Source organism: Oncorhynchus keta, chromosome 22 (genome assembly GCF_023373465.1).
Source record: "Oncorhynchus keta strain PuntledgeMale-10-30-2019 chromosome 22, Oket_V2, whole genome shotgun sequence".
NCBI classification, from domain to species: Eukaryota; Metazoa; Chordata; class Actinopteri; order Salmoniformes; family Salmonidae; genus Oncorhynchus; species Oncorhynchus keta.
In genome coordinates, this window is record NC_068442.1 from 28,273,429 (window position 1) to 28,291,809 (window position 18,381).

Here is an 18,381-nt window from a genome sequence, read left to right on the forward strand (position 1 = left end):
CTGTTGGTAACTACGCTCCTTATTGGTGCTGTGAGTTGCAGACAGGCTGGAGAACATGTCACAGGACAGACTAGAGCCTGTTAGTCAAGTACTATGGTTGGTGTCAACTAGAGGTCGACCGATTATGATTTTTCAACGCCGATACCGGTTATTGGAGGACCAAAAAAGCCGATATCGATTAATCGGCCGATTTAAAAAAAAATGTATTTGTAATAATGACAATTACAACAATACTGAATGAACACTTATTTTAACTTTATATAATACATCAATAAAATCAATTTAGCCTCAAATAAATAATGAAATTTGGTTGAAATAATGCAAAAACTAAGTGTTGGAGAAGAAAGTAATATGTGCCAATATCAAATATGTGCCCTGCATGTGCCATGTAAAATATGTTTGTTTGTTATGAAAACTTGAAACCGGCCCTAATTAATCAGCCATTCCGATTAATCGGTCGACCTCTAGTGTCAACTGCACATGGTCACTCAGAGAGGGCATACAGGTCAATGACTCTCTACACTCCCATGTTATCACACCCCAATACTCACTACAGAGAAACCACTGGGTTCTGATCTCAAGCCTTTGAGGAACAAGTGTCTGCCCTCCTCCAGCCTTCTCTCACTCTGTCCTCAGAGAGGAACAGAGATTACAGCTGCACTCTATTGTCGTGGTGACCCTCCCACTGTATATATTGTTTATGCTGTTTAGCAGACACTTTTTAAGTATGGGCGGTCCCAGGAATTGACCTCACTATCCTGGTATAGCAAACGCCATGCGCTACCAACTAAGCTACAGAGGACCGCTGTCTCAGTGTCTCTATTTGTAATTTTTATTTAATGTGTCCTTTATATCTGTGTATCGTGTGTATCGTGTGTGTGTGTGTGTGGTGTGTGTGTCAGGTTTTAGTGGGGAATAGGGGTCCGAGCCCACAGGCCACAGGGTGCGATTAGCAGCTGCAGAGGAGAGAGGCAGAGTAGTGGGGCATACACACACACACAGGATGCCCAGCCTGTAACTGAGTTACTGTTGCAGGCCTCTCTGGCCAGGCAGTGGAGAGTCGGCAGTAAGGGCTAACACACTCTCAGGTTTCCCAGAACCCTTGTGTAGTTCGGGGCATCGTGACTAGTGTTTGGTCACTCCTTCCAGGATGCTCCTCTACTGTGACCCTTGCATTTGTTGACACTAGTGGAATGAAAACAGTTATTTCATTTCAGCGCCTAGATTGGATGAACAGTTGAAGTCGGAAGTTTGCATACACTTAGGTTGGAGTCATTAAAACTTGTTTTTCAACTACTCCACTTGACAAACTATAGTTTTAGCAAGTTGGTTAGGACATCTACTTTGTGCATGACGCAAGTGATTCCAACAATTGTTTACAGACAGATTATTTCACTTATAATGCACTGTATCACAATTCCAGTGGGTCAGAAGTTTACGTACGCTAAGTTGACTGTGCCTTTAAACAGCTTGGAAAATTCCAGAGAATTATGTCATGGCTTTAGAAGCTCCTGATAGGCTAATTGACATTATTTAGGTCAATTGGAGGTGTACCTGTGGATGTATTTCAAGGCCTACCTTCTTCAATCCTATAGAAAATGTGTGGGTAGAACTGAAAAAGCTGGTGTGAGCAAGGAGACCTACAAACCTGACTCAGTTACACCAGCTCTGTCAGGAATGGGCCAAAATTCACCCAACTTATTGTGGGAAGCTTGTGGAAGGCTACCCAAAACGTTTGACCCAAGTTAAACAATTTAAAGGCAATGCTACCAAATACTAATTGAGTGTAAACTCCTGATCCACTGGGAATGTGATGAAAGAAATAAAAGCTGAAATAAATAATTCTCTCTACTTTTATTCTGACATTTCACATTCTTAAAATAAAGTGGTGATCCTAACTGACCTAAGACAGTGAATTTTTACTAGGATTAAATGTCAGGAATTGTGAAAAACTTAGTTTAAATGTATTTGGCTAAGGTGTATGTAAACTTCCGACTTCAACTGTATCTATTTTCTATTTACACTGTTATTTTAGGAGTATTTTTTATCTCTGCACAGGAAATACCTCTCTGGTTTTATTCTGTGGTATGAATACTTAATGTGAGTGCTTTGCCTGTTCCTCTCTACAGGCTTGTGTGTATAGGTTGTACTGTAGGTGCTGTAATGTACCTGTTGTTCCTCTCCCTCCTCAGGCTGATGCTAAGCTGGTGTGTGACGTGGTGAGTCGTATGGAGGACACCGAGCCATACTCTCCTGAGCTCCTGGGGGCTATGATCCACCTGTGGTCCGACTCCGGCATCCAGGAGTGCTTCAGCCGCGCCCGAGAATATCAGCTCAATGACTCCGCCCAATAGTGAGTACTGCTCTACCTCTACCGCCCCTTACAGGAGGCATCTACAGGAGGGCCGGGTGCTGCAGGATCAATACAACTCTCATTACTCTGTTCAAACGATGCTCCTGTTTGTGGATCACACATACATAAACATCATCCCCACACCTCTCTGATTCAGAGGGTTAAATGTGGAAGACACATTTCAGTTAAATGTTTTCAGCTGTACAACTGACTAGGTATCCCCTTTCCCATCCCAGCTAACCCAATCTGAATCATCAATGAATGCTGCATTGATTAAGTGCAAAACATCAGACATTTAAAGGCAGCTGTCTTTGTGAGTGTGGTGGTTCAGTAAGTCATCATGAGGACTAGTATGGAGAGCTCCAGCGATACACCATGACACCGGAGCAGGAGAGAGAGACAATGATTGTGGCAAGTGGCTCAGCTTCTCAAAGGAGGTGGGTAGCTTAAGCCCATAGTATCGCATTCCATTTTCTTTCAATCAACAATATGTTTATGAAACACATTTATTTCACATTTACATGAAACTCAAGACACACCATGTAGACTTTGATATGCCAATGTCTGGCATGATTATGTTATCGTACAGATTAGATTGGGTTGTTTTATCCCAGTCTGCTTTATGAAAACGTTGTATAACTCATTGAGTTGTATATGTCTGAAGGTAGCCCACATGACAGTCGTCTCTGTCTCTCTCTCTGAACGTGGATGCCCTTCATTTGTGACCCATTTATTCACAATGTGCATATTCATTAGAATGCTATTTATATGGTAGTGTATGTCTTCTCCCCCAAGGGACCAAAATAACCCATTTGAAGATTCCCAGTTAATAATACAGTGTTCATCTTATCAACTAAAACTATTAGCTGATACTGAAAGAATACCCATGAACAAGCATATCATAGCTCCCAACAAAACCATGCATGGCAGCCATTTTGTGCTACAGAGCTCACCACCCATCAACTTCACTGAAGCAGTGTTGTGTTTTACCACATCAACTTTCAACTTTACCAGAGGTACCCATCAGATAGGTTGTAACCATGTGTGGCTCACCCCCACCTCCAGCCCTACCATGCCACTGTGGTGTACCACAGGACACTTATTTATCTCTGTTCTCTCTGTTCTTCTCTTAAAGTCAAATTGATGTCAAAAGTTGCATTTTTGGGCATTTTAGCTAACCATAACCCTTTTCCTAACCTTAACCTAATTATCCTAACCTGCAACATTAATTATCTGCTATGTAAGGGAAGCAGCCGACAGCAGGATTGATGCTGAGAAGTGTTGCCAGGCAGAGCACTCAAACTGGATTATGAAGAGGAGGGATAGGAGAGGAGGGAGGAGAGTGACGGAAGAGGGGGGATGGTGTGTGGGAGGGGGAGGATGTTACTGGCAGGGAGCCAAAGTAGTGAGGGACAGATATGAGTCCCCCATACCAAAGAGAGAGCCCCCTTCCCTCTGCACTCCACCTCTACACCACTTGAACAGACCCCAGATGACCCAGCCTAATCCTAACAGCACAGAACCTCATTTCTATAGAACACCACTGGGTTGCAGAGCCACAGAGCAACTACATTTTTGTGACATACTACGTCCTTCTGTAGCTCAGTTGGTAGAGCATGGCGCTTGTAACACCAGGGTAGTGGGTTCGATTCCCGGGACCACCCATACGTAGAATGTATGCACACATGACTGTAAGTCGCTTTGGATAAAAGCGTCTGCTAAATGGCATATATTATTATTATAAAATACCAGACTTCAAATCCCCAAGACTTCCCTTGGGATTTTATTCATCATATTAGTTACTGGTGGAAAATATGGATGTTGGTTTCATGAACTCCAGTAGATATTTCAAGGGAGGTTTGGCTGGAAGACACTGGAGAGATAGTATTTCATTGAAGAGCACACTGATATCCAGTTGGATAGAAAATGTCAATTGTGTCATGGCAGAGGAATAAACACACTTTCTGCTGCTTACTCCTCATTGGATTGTGCCCTTTCTGTTCCAAAGTAAACAGAGATTCACACTTAATTTCATAGAGCACTTGTTGTAGCTGGTACTGAGACTATGACACTGTATGAGACTAGACTGCAACAGACCACTCACAGTCCTTTATGGAAATCCCTCTCTTACAGCCGGCTGAAATTTGCATTGGCAGCTCCTATTTGAGGTTAAACAATACATCCCAATGGGGGAGAAAGGTAAGGCAAATACAGATAAGAGCAATGGTCAACTGGGTGAGGAAAACAGAAAAGGAGAGAACATATCAGTGATGGACAGAAAGGAGAGATACAGAGAGGTTGGAGAGGAAAGTGTGCTACCTTGGAATAATGAAACAGTCAATTCAAGGAAGCACAGGAGGCTGTAACCTATATTCTCATCATGTTTATTGGATTTGGGGTTACAAGTTGAACTTCCAGAGGGGAAATTAGCTTTTTGTTTGTGCTGGTTCATATATTGTGTAAATAATATTGCTGTGTGAATATGATGTGGATGTAGGGCTGGGCGGTATACTGTATTTTAAGATATACCGGTATTGATGCACGGAACGGTTTGGGTTTTTACTTTACCTTCTATACCGGTATTTGAATGTTTAGTTTGTTAAATGTGATACACCATGTGTAACGTCCATTTTTATAGTTTACTTTGCTACTTGGGTCATCTCTCTCCGCTCTCAATTGAATTTAAGGGGCATTATTGACATGGGAAACATACACTACAGTTCAAAGGTTTGGGGTCACTTAGAAGTCCTTCTTTTTGAAAGGTCTTTTTTTTGTACATTAAAATAAATAAAAAATGATCAGAAATACAGTGTAGGCATTGTTAATGATGTAAATTACTATTGTAGCTGGATTTTTTTATGGAATATCTACATAGGTGTACAGAGGCCCATTATCAGCAACCATCACTCCTGTGTTCCAATGCCACGTTGTGTAAAAGGCTAATTTTAAAAGGCTAATTGATCATTAGAAACCCTTTTGCAATTATGTTAGCACAGCTGAGAACTGTTGTCCTGATTAAAGAGGCAATACAACTGGCCTTCTTTAGACTAGTTTAGTATCTGGAGCATCAGTCCTGTGGCAGACTGCAATAGCATCGAATAGTCCCCGCGATTATGCAACTGTTCAGGGAAGTCAGGAACCAATACACGCAGTCAACTTTTTCAAGCAGAAATTTGCATCCTGTAGCTCTAACTCCAAAAAGTTCTGGGACACTGTAAAGTCCATGGAGAACAAGAGCACCTCCTAACAGCTGCCCACTGCACTGAGGCTAGGTAACATGGTCACCACCGATAAATCATTGATAATCGAAAACTTCAACAAGCATTTCTCAACGGCTGGCCATGCCTTCCTCCTGGCTACTCCAACCTCGGCCAACAGCTCCGCCCCCCCCCGCAGCTACTCGCCCAAGCCTCCCCAGCTTCTCCTTTACCCAAATCCAGATAGCAGATGTTCTGAAAGAGCTGCAAAACCTGGACCCATACAAATCAGCTGGGCTTGACAATCTGGACCCTCTATTTCTGAAACTTTCCGCCGCCATTGTCCCAACCCCTATTACCAGCCTGGGTGACACTCTAGACCCAAACTGTTACAGACCTATATCCATCCTGCCCTGCCTATCTAAGGTCTTCGAAAGCCAAGTCAACAAACAGATCACTGACCATTTCGAATCCAACCGTACCTTCTCCGCTGTGCAATCCGGTTTCCGAGCCGGTCACGGGTGCACCTCAGCCACGCTCAAGGTACTAAATGATATCATAACCGCCATCGATAAAAGACAGTACTGTGCAGCTGTCTTCATCGACCTGGCCAAGGCTTTCGACTCTGTCAATCAACTTATTCTTATCGGCAGACACAGTAGTCTCGGTTTTTCTAATGACTGCCTTGCCTGGTTCACCAACTACTTTGCAGACAGAGTTCAGTGTGTCAAATTGGAGGGCATGTTGTCCGGTCCTCTGGCAGTCTCTATGGGGGTACCACAGGGTTCAATTCTCGGGCCGACTCTTTTCTCTGTATATATCAATGATGTTGCTCTTGCTGTGGGCGATTCCCTGATCCACCTCTATGCAGACGACACCATCCTGTATATTTCTGGCCCTTCCTTGGACACTGTGCTATCTAACCTCCAAACGAGCTTCAATGCCATACAACACTCCTTCCGTGGCCTCCAACTGCTCTTAAACGCTGGTAAAAACCAAATGCATGCTTTTCAACCGTTCGCTGCCTGCACCCGCACGCCCGACTAGCATCACCACCCTGGATGGTTCCGACCTAGAATATGTGGACATCTATAAGTACCTAGTTGTCTGGCTAGACTGCAAACTCTCCTTCCAGACTCATATCAAACATCTCCAATCCAAAATCAAATCTAGAGTCGGCTTTCTATTTCGCAACAAAGCCTCCTTCACTCACACCGCCAAACTTACCCTAGTAAAACTGACTATCCCACCGATCCTCGATTTCGGCGATGTCATCTACAAAATAGCTTCCAATACTCTACTCAGCAAACTGGATGCAGTTTATCACAGTGCCATCCGTTTTGTTACTAAAGCACCTTATACCACCCACCACTGCGACCTGTATGCTCTAGTCGGCTGGCCCTCGCTACATGTTCGTCGCCAGACCCACTGGCTCCAGGTCATCTACAAGTCTATGCTAGGTAAAGCTCCGCCTTATCTCAGTTCACTGGTCACGATGGCAACACCCACCCGTAGCACGCGCTCCAGCAGGTGTATCTCACTGATCATCCCTAAAGCCAAAACCTAATTTGGCCGCCTTTCCTTCCAGTTCTCTGTTGCCTGCGACTGGAACGAATTGCAAAAATCTCTGAAGTTGGAGACTTTTATCTCCCTCAACAACTTTAAACATCTGCTATCTGAGCAGCTAACCGATCGCTGCAGCTGTACATAGTCCATCGGTATATAGCCCACCCAATTTACCTACCTCATCCTCATACTGTTTTTATTTTATTTACTTTTCTGCTTTTGCACACCAGCATCTCTTCCTGCACATGTTCATCTGATCATTTATCACTCCAGTGTTAATCTGCTAAATTGTAATTATTCACTCCTATGGCCTATTTATTGCCTACCTCCTCATGCCTTTTGCACACAATGTATATAGATAATTTTTTCCCTACTATGTTATTTTTGACTTGTTTATTGTTTATCGTTTACTCCATGTGTAACTCTGTGTTGTTGTCTGTTCACACTGCTATGCTTTATCTTGGCCAGGTCGCAGTTGCAAATGAGAACTTGTTCTCAACTAACCTACCTGGTTAAATAAAGGTGAAATAAAAAATAAATACAAAATCAGCATTTGTGGGTTCGATTACATGCTCCAAATGGCCAGAAACAAATAACTTATTTCTGAAACTTTTCAGTCTATTCTTGTTCTGAGAAATGAAAGCTATCCCACATGAGAAATTGCCAAGAAACTGAAGATCTCATACAACGCTGTGTACTACTCCCTTCACAGAACAGCGCAAACTGGCCCTAACCATAATAGAAAGAGGAGTGGGAGGCCCCGGTGCACAACTGAGCAAGAGGACAAGTACATTAGAGTGTCTAGCTTGAGAAACAGACACCTCAGATGTCCTCAACCTGCAGTTTCATTAAATAGTACCAGTTTCAACGTCAACAGTGAAGAGGCAACTCCGGGATGCTGGCCTTCTAGGCAGAGTTCCTCTGTCCAGTGTCTGTGTTATTTTGCTAATCTTAATATTTTATTTTTATTTGCAACTCTGCCTAGAAGGCCAGCATCCCGGAGTCGCCTCTTCACTGTTGACGTTGAGACTGGTGTTTTGTGGGTACTATTTAATGACGCTGCCAGTTGAGGACTTGCTGTCCCCAGTCCACCTGACCGTGCTTCTGCTCCAGTTTCAACTGTTCTGCCTTATTATTATTGGACCATGCTGGTCATTTATGAACATTTGAATATCTTGGCCATGTTCTGTTATAATCTCCACCCGGCACAGCCAGAAGAGGACTGGCCACCCCACATAGCCTGGTTCCTCTCTAGGTTTCTTCCTAGGTTTTGGCCTTTCTAGGGAGTTTCTAGCCACCGTGCTTCTACACCTGCATTGCTTGCTGTTTGGGGTTTTAGGCTGGGTTTCTGTACAGCACTTTGAGATATCAGCTGATGTACGAAGGGCTATATAAATACATTTCATTTGATTTGATTTGTGAAGCATCTGTTTCTCAAATAATTATCGGGGGATATGTGTCAACAGCAACCTTGGGAAAATCCTCTGCATTATCATTAACAGTAGACTCGTACATTTCCTCAGCCAAAACAATGTACTGAGCAAATGTCAAATTGGCTTTTTAGCAAATTACCGTACGACAGACCATGTATTCACCCTGCACAACCTAATTGACAAAGAAACAAACCAAAATAAAGGCAAAGTCTTCTCATACTGTATTGATTTCAAAAAAGCTTTCGATTCAATTTGGCTTGAGGGTCTGCTATACAAATTTCTTTCCACAGGGCCGGGAGGTGAAACAGGGATGCAGCTTAAGCCCCACCCTCTTCAAAATATCAACGAATTGGTGATGGCACTAGAACAGTCTGCAGCACCCGGTCTCACCCAAATAGAATCTAAAGTCAAATGTCTACTGATGATCTGGTGCTTCTGTCCCCAACCAAGGAGGAGCTACATCAGCACCTAGACCTTCTATACAGATTCTGTCAGACCTGGAACCTGACAGTAAATCTCAGAAAGACAAAAATAATAGTGTTCCAAAAAAGGTCCAGTTGCCAGGATCACGAAAACAAATTCCATCTAGACACCGTTGCCCTATAGCACACAAAAAACTATACATACCTCGGCCTAAACATCAGCGCCACAGGTGACTTCCACAAAGCTGTGAGCCATCTGAGAGACAAGGCAAGATTCGCCTTCTATGCCATCAAAAGGAACGTAACATTCAACATACCAACTAGGTCAAATTTGTCTCCACTTTTGTGGATTGGGGTGATCAGTCCTTGGTTCCAAATATTGGGGAAGATGCAAGAGTTGAGGATGATGTTAAAGAGTTTAAGTATAGCCAATTGGAATTTGTGTGCTGTATATTTTACCATTTAATTTAGGATACCATCAACCTCACAGACCTTTATGGGTTGGAGGGTTTGTATTTTGTCTTGTAGTTCATTCAATGTAATTTGAGAATCCAGTGTGTTCTGGTAGTATTTAATAGTTGATTCTAAGATTTGTATTTGATCATGTACAGTGGGGCAAAAAAAGTATTTAGTCAGCCACCAATTGTGCAAGTTCTCCCACTTAAAAAGATGAGAGGCCTGTAATTTTCATCATAGGTAGTACACTTCAACTATGAAATACAAAATGAGAGAAAAAATCCAGAAAATCACATTGTAGGATTTTTTATGAATTTATTTACAAATTATGGTGGAAAATAAGTATTTGGTCACCAACGAACAAGCAAGATTTCTGGCTCTCACAGACCTGTAACTTCTTCTTTAACATTTTACATTTACATTACATTTAAGTCATTTAGCAGACGCTCTTATCCAGAGCGACTTACAAATTGGTGCATTCACCTTATGACATCCAGTAGAACAGTCACTTTACAATAGTGCATCTAAATCTTAAAGGGGGGTGAGAAGGATTACTTATCCTATCCTAGGTATTCCTTAAAGAGGTGGGGTTTCAGGTGTCTCCGGAAGGTGGTGATTGACTCCGCTGTCCTGGCGTCGTGAGGGAGTTTGTTACACCATTGGGGGGCCAGAGCAGCGAACAGTTTTGACTGGGCTGAGCGGGAACTGTACTTCCTCAGTGGTAGGGAGGCGAGCAGGCCAGAGGCCTTTAAGAGGCTCCTCTGTCCTCCACTCATTACCTGTATTAACCTCTTGCTCCTACCTGACACGCAGGCATCCCATCTAGACATCTGGAAATGCAAATGCACTACGCTAAATGCTTATAGCACTCGTTAAAATTCAAACGTTCATTAAAATACACATGCAGGGTATTGAATTAAAGCTACACTCGTTGTGAATCCAGGCAACAAGTGAGATTTTTAAAATGCTTTTCGGCGAAAGCATGAGAAGCTATTATCTGATAGCATGTAACACCCCAAAAGACCCGCAGGGGACGTAAACAAAATAATTAGCATAGTCGGCGCTACACAAAACTCAAAATAAAATATAAAACCTTCATTACCTTTGACCATCTTCTTTGTTGGCACTCCTAGATGTCCCATAGACACTATTGGGTCTTTTTTTCGATTAAATCGGTCCATATATAGCCTAGATATCGATCTATGAAGACTGTGTGATCAACGAAAAAAAATTGCGCTTTTATAACGTAACGTCATTTTTTAAAATGAAAAAAGTCGACGATAAACTTTCACAAAACACTTCGAAATACTTTTGTAATGCAACTTTAGGTATTAGTAAACGTTAATAAGCGATCAAATTGATCACGAGGCGATGTATATTCTATAGCTGTAAGTCTGGAAATAATGTCCGGGTAAATCTCAACCAAAATATCCGGTCGGAGACCTGAAGAAATGCGCTGTCTCTTGTTCGTTTGACCAAGAAACAAATCGTAGGCAAATGACAAGACTGTTGACATCGTTTGGAAGCTGTAGGTATTGCAACCTCGGCCCCATTTAATGCGGTTCACCTTTATCAATCGGTTGAAGTGGCGCATGGATATATTTTTCAATTTTCAGTGATCAGATTTTCCTGCACTTTTCGATGAAACTCACGTTCTGTTATAGTCACAGCCGTGATTTAACCAGTTTTATAAACGTCGGAGTGTTTTGTATCCACACATACTAATCATATGCGCGATTTTTAACAGAATGTTCAAAAAAGTGGGGGTACGAGTAACAGGTTAATGGCACCTGTTTGAACTTGTTATCAATATAAAAGACACCTGTCCACAACCTCAAACAGGCACACTCCAAACTCCACTATGGGCAAGACCAAAGAGATGTCAAAGGACACCAGAAACAAAATTGTAGACCTGCACCAGGCTGGGAAGACTGAATCTGCAATAGGTAAGCAGCTTGGTTTGAAGAAATCAACTGTGGGAGCAATTATTAGGAAATGGAAGACATACAAGACCACTGATAATCTCCCTCGATCTGGGGCTCCACGCAAGATCTCACCCCGTGGGGTCAAAATGATCACAAGAACGGTGAGCAAAAATCCCAGAACCACACGGGGGGACCTAGTGAATGACCTGCAGAGAGCTGGGACAAAAGTAACAAAGCCTACCATCAGTAACACACTACGCCGCCAGGGACTCAAATCCTGAAGTGCCAGACGTGTCCCCCTGCTTAAGCCAGTACATGTCCAGGCCCGTCTGAAGTTTGCTAGAGAGCATGTGGATGATCCAGAAGAAGATTGGGAGAATGTCATATGGTCAGATGAAACCAAAATATAACTTTTTGGTAAAAACTCAACTCGTCGTCTTTGGAGGACAAAGAATGATGAGTTGCATCCAAAGAACACCATACCTACTGTGAAGCATGGGGATGGAAACATCATGCTTTGGGGCTGTTTTTGTGCAAAGGGACCAGGACGACTGATCCGTGTAAAGGAAAGAATGAATGGGGCCATGTATCGTGAGATTTTGAGTGAAAACCTCCTTCCATCAGCAAGGGCATTGAAGATTAAACGTGGCTGGGTCTTTCAGCATGACAATGATCCCAAACACACCGCCCAGGCAACGAAGGAGTGGCTTCGTAAGAAGCATTTCAAGGTCCTGGAGTGGCCTAGCCAGTCTCCAGATCTCAACCCCATAGAAAATCTTTGGAGGGAGTTGAAAGTCCGTGTTGCCCAGCAACAGCCCCAAAACATCACTGCTCTAGAGAAGATCTGCATGGAAGAATGGGCCAAAATACCAGCAACAGTGTGTGAAAACCTTGTGAAGACTTGTCATTGCCAACAAAGGGTATATAACAAAGTATTGAGATAAACTTTTGTTATTGACCCAATACTTATTTTCAATTTATTTTCTCATTTTGTCTGTCATAGTTGAAGTGTACCTATGATGAAAATTACAGGCCTCTCTTATCTTTTTAAGTGGGAGAACTTACACAATTGGCACAATTGGCTGACTAAATACTTTTTTGCCCCACTGTATATGTTTTTACTATTTGTTCTTTGTTATTGAGCCAAAAAGATTAGATAAGTGGTTTATCCATACATCTCCGTTTTTGATAACTATTTGTGTTGTTGTTTGTTTCGAGTTTTGCAATTTGACCAGAAGTGAATTGATTTCTCACGTGCTGTTCATCTTTTTCCGTAATGTATTTCTGTATTGTTTTAGTGATTCACCATAGTGAAGGTGTAGGCTCAGGTTTTCTGGGTCTCTATGTTTTTGGTAGGATAGGTTTCTCAATTTCTTAGGTTTATGCATTCTTCATCAAACCATTTGTCAGTGTTGTTCATTTTCATAGGTTGTCTGCTTGAGTTTCTTGATTTGATAGGTAAGCTGAGAGGTCAAATACTGTTTAGGTTTTCTACTGCCAAGTTTACACCTTCACTATTACAGTGAAACCTTTTGTCTGGGAAATTGTCTAGAAGGAATTTAATTTGTTGTTGCCTAATTGTTTCTTGGTAGATTTCCACCCTATTTTCCTTCCATCTATCACATTTTTTAATTCAGTTCCTTTGGCTTTGATCCCTCGTAATTGAGCGTGGCTCTGTTCAAGTAGAGTGTGTTTTTGCTGTAATCTTATAGGGGTGTTAGTGGACTGACTGTGAACGCTCTAAGAGACTCTGGGTTGAGGTCAGTGATAAATTAGTCTACAGTACTACTGCCAAGAGATGCGCTATAGGTGTACCTATCATAAGTTTCGAGTCCCCTCGAAACCTACCATTGACTATGTACATACCCAGCGTCTGACAGATCTGCAGAAGTTGTGACCCGTTTTTGTTGGTTATGTTGTCGTAGTTCTGTCTAGAGGGGCGGGAGGGAATGCTCTCACCTCCAGGTAGGTGTTTGCCCCACTGTGTGCTGAGGGTGTTGGGTTCTTGTCCAGTTCTGGCATTTAGTTCGCCACAGACTACATGTCCCCCTAGCTTGGACATTTTTGCTCTCCCCCTCTAGGAGGGAGAAGCTGTCATTGTTAAAGTATGGGGATTCTATTGGGGGGATATAGGTAGCATACATGAGGACATTGTTCTCTGTTGAGAAATCATTTCCTTAATCATTTCTAGCCAGATGTAAAATGTTACTAATCTCTCTCCATGCCACATGACACAGACCTAGCCCCCCCAACAATGCTGTTTTTACTTTGCTTCTTAATATAAATGGACTATTTGTTTGTTTCTTCGCAACATCTGCAAACAGCTAGTTTGTCTTTTCTTAGCAAGTTTGGCCTACATCCTGTTAGCCCCTAATGCTATTCGCTAGCTAGCTAATAAATGTCAGAGCAAATGTAATTAGCTATACAGCCTGATGATACCAGTGATGTTGTAGGCTTAAATCAGCATGTTGTTTGTGCAACAGTATCCTCTAAATCAAAGAGGAATACACAAAGCAAGAATATGTTAGCTACATGAAGTAGCTAAGAGTAAACATTCAATGTAGCCAAAGATTATAGGATCCCCTAGGAAACACTTATCAACACTTTGGTTCCTACTTTGTCACAATAACTCCTCCCTGGCATTTTAATTTGTTGTCATGTCAAACAATACTGTATTCAAAGTGCTCACTATTATATTCTAACTATAGAATTAAAATAATCATTATATTTCCATGATTCCAACAGTTCACCCAAGTGTTTTGCTCTAAATCGCAAGTCAAATCAAATCAAATTTTATTTGTCACATACACATGGTTAGCAGATGTTAATGCGAGTGTAGCAAAATGCTTGTGCTTCTAGGTCCGACAATGCAGTAATAACCAACGAGTAATCTAGCTAACAATTCCAAAACTACTACCTTATACACACAAGTGTAAAGGGATAAAGAATATGTACATAAAGATATATGAATGAGTGATGGTACAGAGCGGCATAGGCAAGATGCAGTAGATGGTATCGAGTACAGTATATACATATGAGATGAGTATGTAAACAAAGTGGCATAGTTTAAAGTGGCTAGTGATACATGTATTACATAAATATGCAGTAGATGATATAGAATACAGTATATACGTATGCATATGAGATAAATAATGTAGGGTATGTAAACATTATATTAAGTAGCATTGTTTAAAGTGGCTAGTGATATATTTTACATCAATTCCCATCAATTCCCATTATTAAAGTGGCTGGAGTTGAGTCAGTGTGTTGGCAGCAGCCACTCAATGTTAGTGGTGGCTGTTTAACAGTCTGATGGCCTTGAGATAGAAGCTGTTTTTCAGTCTCTCGGTCCCAGCTTTGATGCACCTGTACTGACCTCGCCTTCTGGATGATAGCGGGGTGAACAGGCAGTGGCTCGGGTGGTTGTTGTCCTTGATGATCTTTGTGGCCTTCCTGTGACATCGGGTGGTGTAGGTGTCCTGGAGGGCAGGTAGTTTGCCCCCGGTGATGTGGTGTGCAGACCTCACTACCCTCTGGAGAGCCTTACGAATTACTTCAGCCTCCTGAGGTTGAAGAGGCGCTGCTGCGCCTTCTTCATGATGCTGTCTGTGTGGGTGGACCAATTCAGTTTGTCTGTGATGTGTACGCAGACGAACTTAAAACTTACTACCCTCTCCACTACTGTTCCATCGCTGTGTATAAGGGGGTGTTCCCTCGGCTGTTTCCTGAAGTCCACAATCATCTCCTTAGTTTTGTTGACATTGAGTGTGAGGTTATTTTCCTGTCACCACACTCCGAGGGCCCTCACATCCTCCCTGTAAGCGTCGTTGTTGGTAATCAAGCCTACCACTGTTGTGTCGTTCGCAAACTTGATGATTGAGTTGGAGGCGTGCATGGCCACGCAGTTCAGAACGCACCCTTGTGGGGCCCCAGTGTTGAGGATCAGCGGGGTGGAGATGTTGTTACCTACCCTCACCACCTGGGGGCGGCCCGTCAGGAAGTCCAGTACCCAGTTGCACAGGGCGGGGTCGAGACCCAGGGTCTCAAGCTTGATGACGAGTTTGGAGGGTACTATGGTGTTAAATGCTGAGCTGTAGTCGATGAACAGCATTCTCACATAGGTATTCCTCTTGTCCAGATGTGTTAGGGCAGTGTGCAGTGTGGTTGAGATTGCATCGTCTGTGGACCTATTTGGGCGGTAAGCAAATTGGAGTGGGTCTAGGGTGTCAGGTAGGGTGGAGGTGATATGGTCCTTGACTAGTCTCTCAAAGCACTTCATGATGGCGGTAGTCGTTTAGCTCAGTTACCTTAGCTTTCTTGGGAACAGGAACAATGGTGGCCCTCTTGAAGCATGTGGGAACAGCAGACTGGGATAGGGATCGATTGAATATGTCCGTTAACACACCGGCCAGCTGGTCTGCGCATGCTCTGAGGGCGCGGCTGGGGATGCCGTCTGGGATGCCGTCAGTGAAGGAGAGTCTGCATGTTTTGGTAGTGGGCCATGTCAGTGGCACTGTATTGTCCTCAAAGCGGGCAAAAAAGTTATTTAGTCTGCCTGGGAGCAAGGCATCCTGGTCCGTGACTGGGCTGGTTTTCTTTTTGTAATCCGTGATTGACTGTAGACCCTGCCACATACCTCTTGTGTCTGAGCCGTTGAATTGCGATTCTACTTTGTCTCTATACTGACGCTTAGTTTGTTTGATTGCCTTGCGGAGGGAATAGCTACACTGTTTGTATTCGGTCATGTTTCCGGTCACCTTGCCCTGATTAAAAGCAGTGGTTCGCGCTTTCAGTTTCACGCGAATGCTGCCATCAATCCACGGTTTCTGGTTTGGGAATGTTTTAATCGTTGCTATGGGAATGACATCTTCAATGAAACATATCCCAGTCCACTTGATGGAAGCAGTCTTGGAGCGTGGAATCAGATTGGTCGGACGAGCGTTGGACAGACCTCAGCGTGGGAGCTTCTTGTTTTAGCTTCTGTCTGTAGGCAGGGAGCAACAAAATGGAGTCGTGGTCAGCTTTTCCGAAAGGAGGGCGGGGGAGGGCCTTATATGCATCGCAGAAGTTAGAATAGCAATGATCCAAGGTTTTTCCAGCCCTGGTTGCGCAATCGATATGCTGATACAATTTAGGGAGTCTTGTTCTCAGATTAGCCTTGTTAAAATCCCCAGCTACAATGAATGCAGCCTCAGGATATATGGATTCCAGTTTGCAAAGAGTCAAATAAAGTTCGTTCAGAGCCATCAATGTGTCTGCTTGGGGGGGAATATATACGGCTGTGATTATAATCGAAGATAATTCCCTTGGTAGATAATGCGGTCGACATTTGATTGTGAGGAATTCTAAATCAGGTGAACAGAAGGACTTGAGTTCCTGTATGTTGTTGTGACCACACCACGTCTCGTTAACCATAAAGCATACGCCCCCGCCCCTCTTCTTACCAGAAAGATGTTTGTTTCTGTCGGCGCGATGCGTGGAGAAACCAGCTGGCTGCACCGACTCCGATAACGTCTCTCGAGTGAGCCATGTTTCCGTGAAGCAAAGAACGTTACAGTCCCTGATGTCCCTCTGGAATGCTACCCTTGCTCGGATTTCATCAACCTTGTTGTCAAGAGACTGGACATTGGCGAGTAGTATACTAGGGAGTGGCGCGCGATGTGCCTGTCTCCGGAGCCTGACCAGAAGACCACTTCGTTTGCCTCTTTTACGAGGTCGTTGTTTTGGGTCGCAGGCTGGGATCCATTCCGTTGTCCTGGGTGGAAGGCAGAACACAGGATCCGCTCTGGGAAAGTCATATTCTTGGTCGTACTGATGGTGAGTTGACGCTGCTCTTATATTCAGTAGTTCTTCTCGACTGTATGTAATGAAACCGAAGATGACCTGGGGTACCAATGTAAGAAATAACACGTGAAAAAAAAAAAATGCATAATTTCCTAGGAACGCGAAGCGAGGCGGCCATCTGTCGGCGCCGGAAGTAACATTTGGTTAAAAATAAGGCCTAGATTGTTTGCAGATATAGTGCAACCCCACGTGGCAGAGTGGAAATTATCTCAAATGAGTGCAGGAATTGAAAATGCTGAAATATTTGTGGGGTTGAATAGAACACTATAACAATCAGAATGGAGAAAGACCCATTGAAATCACTTTGAATGTATGTGTTGACACCCTAGGGTCACACACTACTCATGAAGTACATTTAGAACTTTTATTATTAAAAAACCTAAAATACCGTCAAATACAGTGATGTGATATTTTGACCATATCATTCCTCTATCTCCCTGACCTCGGGCCTCTTCCTATTTTTCTCTCTGCGTCATTCTCTCTGCCCCCCTCCCTATGTCATGGACAGACAGGCAGACAGTGTGGACACAGCCCAGGTATTTAGGCACTACTGTTAATGAGCTGCATTAGTGCTTGGCACCCTGCCACCCGAACTGAGAGCTTGGCAACGGATGCAGCACATCTACCGCTGGACATCGACTTGTTAATCATTTATCACTCATTTATCACTCATTTATCACTCATTTCACATGTACATACATTCAAAACCATTCAGCAACATGCTGCACTGTGGTTCCATGCAGCTTATGGTTGCGTTATATGCAGTGTAAATGCCCCCCTCAGTTGGTTGTGTCACCAGGCTGTGGCCAGGTTGGAATGTTCACACACTGCTGCTGAATACTGCAGCTGCCAAGCGAAACCCCACGGCTCTCAACTGGACTCAGATCAGTGAATGACACCATTACACATAAACACAGATGGCGGGAGAGAATATGTTTCTATTTGAGTGAGTGAGTGAGTGAGTGAGTGAGTGAGTGAGTGAGTGAGTGAGTGAGTGAGCGAGAGAAACAACGTGAGGCACTCTGTGAATTGTTATTGTTTTGTTATTATCCCTATGTGATTAGAAAATGAAAATAGAATATGTTTGTAAAAAATGTGTCTCCGTGTGTGTGCGTGCATTTGTGTGAGAAACATCATGAGGTACTTCCTGTAATGTTTTGTTGACCCCTAGCAAGATGGATGTCA

General features: G+C 43.2%; 1 protein-coding gene across 2 annotated transcripts in view; it reads left to right on the forward strand.

The window, feature by feature from the left end:
• The window catches only part of LOC118401275 (guanine nucleotide-binding protein G(o) subunit alpha-like), a 176,013-nt gene that overhangs the window by 139,946 nt on the left and 17,686 nt on the right, over positions 1 to 18,381 (forward strand). For both annotated transcript variants that reach the window (XM_052474985.1, XM_052474984.1), the window contains exon 4: positions 2,193 to 2,353. In XM_052474985.1, coding sequence (XP_052330945.1) covers positions 2,193 to 2,353 — 161 coding nt within the window. The remainder of the gene's footprint in view (positions 1 to 2,192; positions 2,354 to 18,381) is intronic.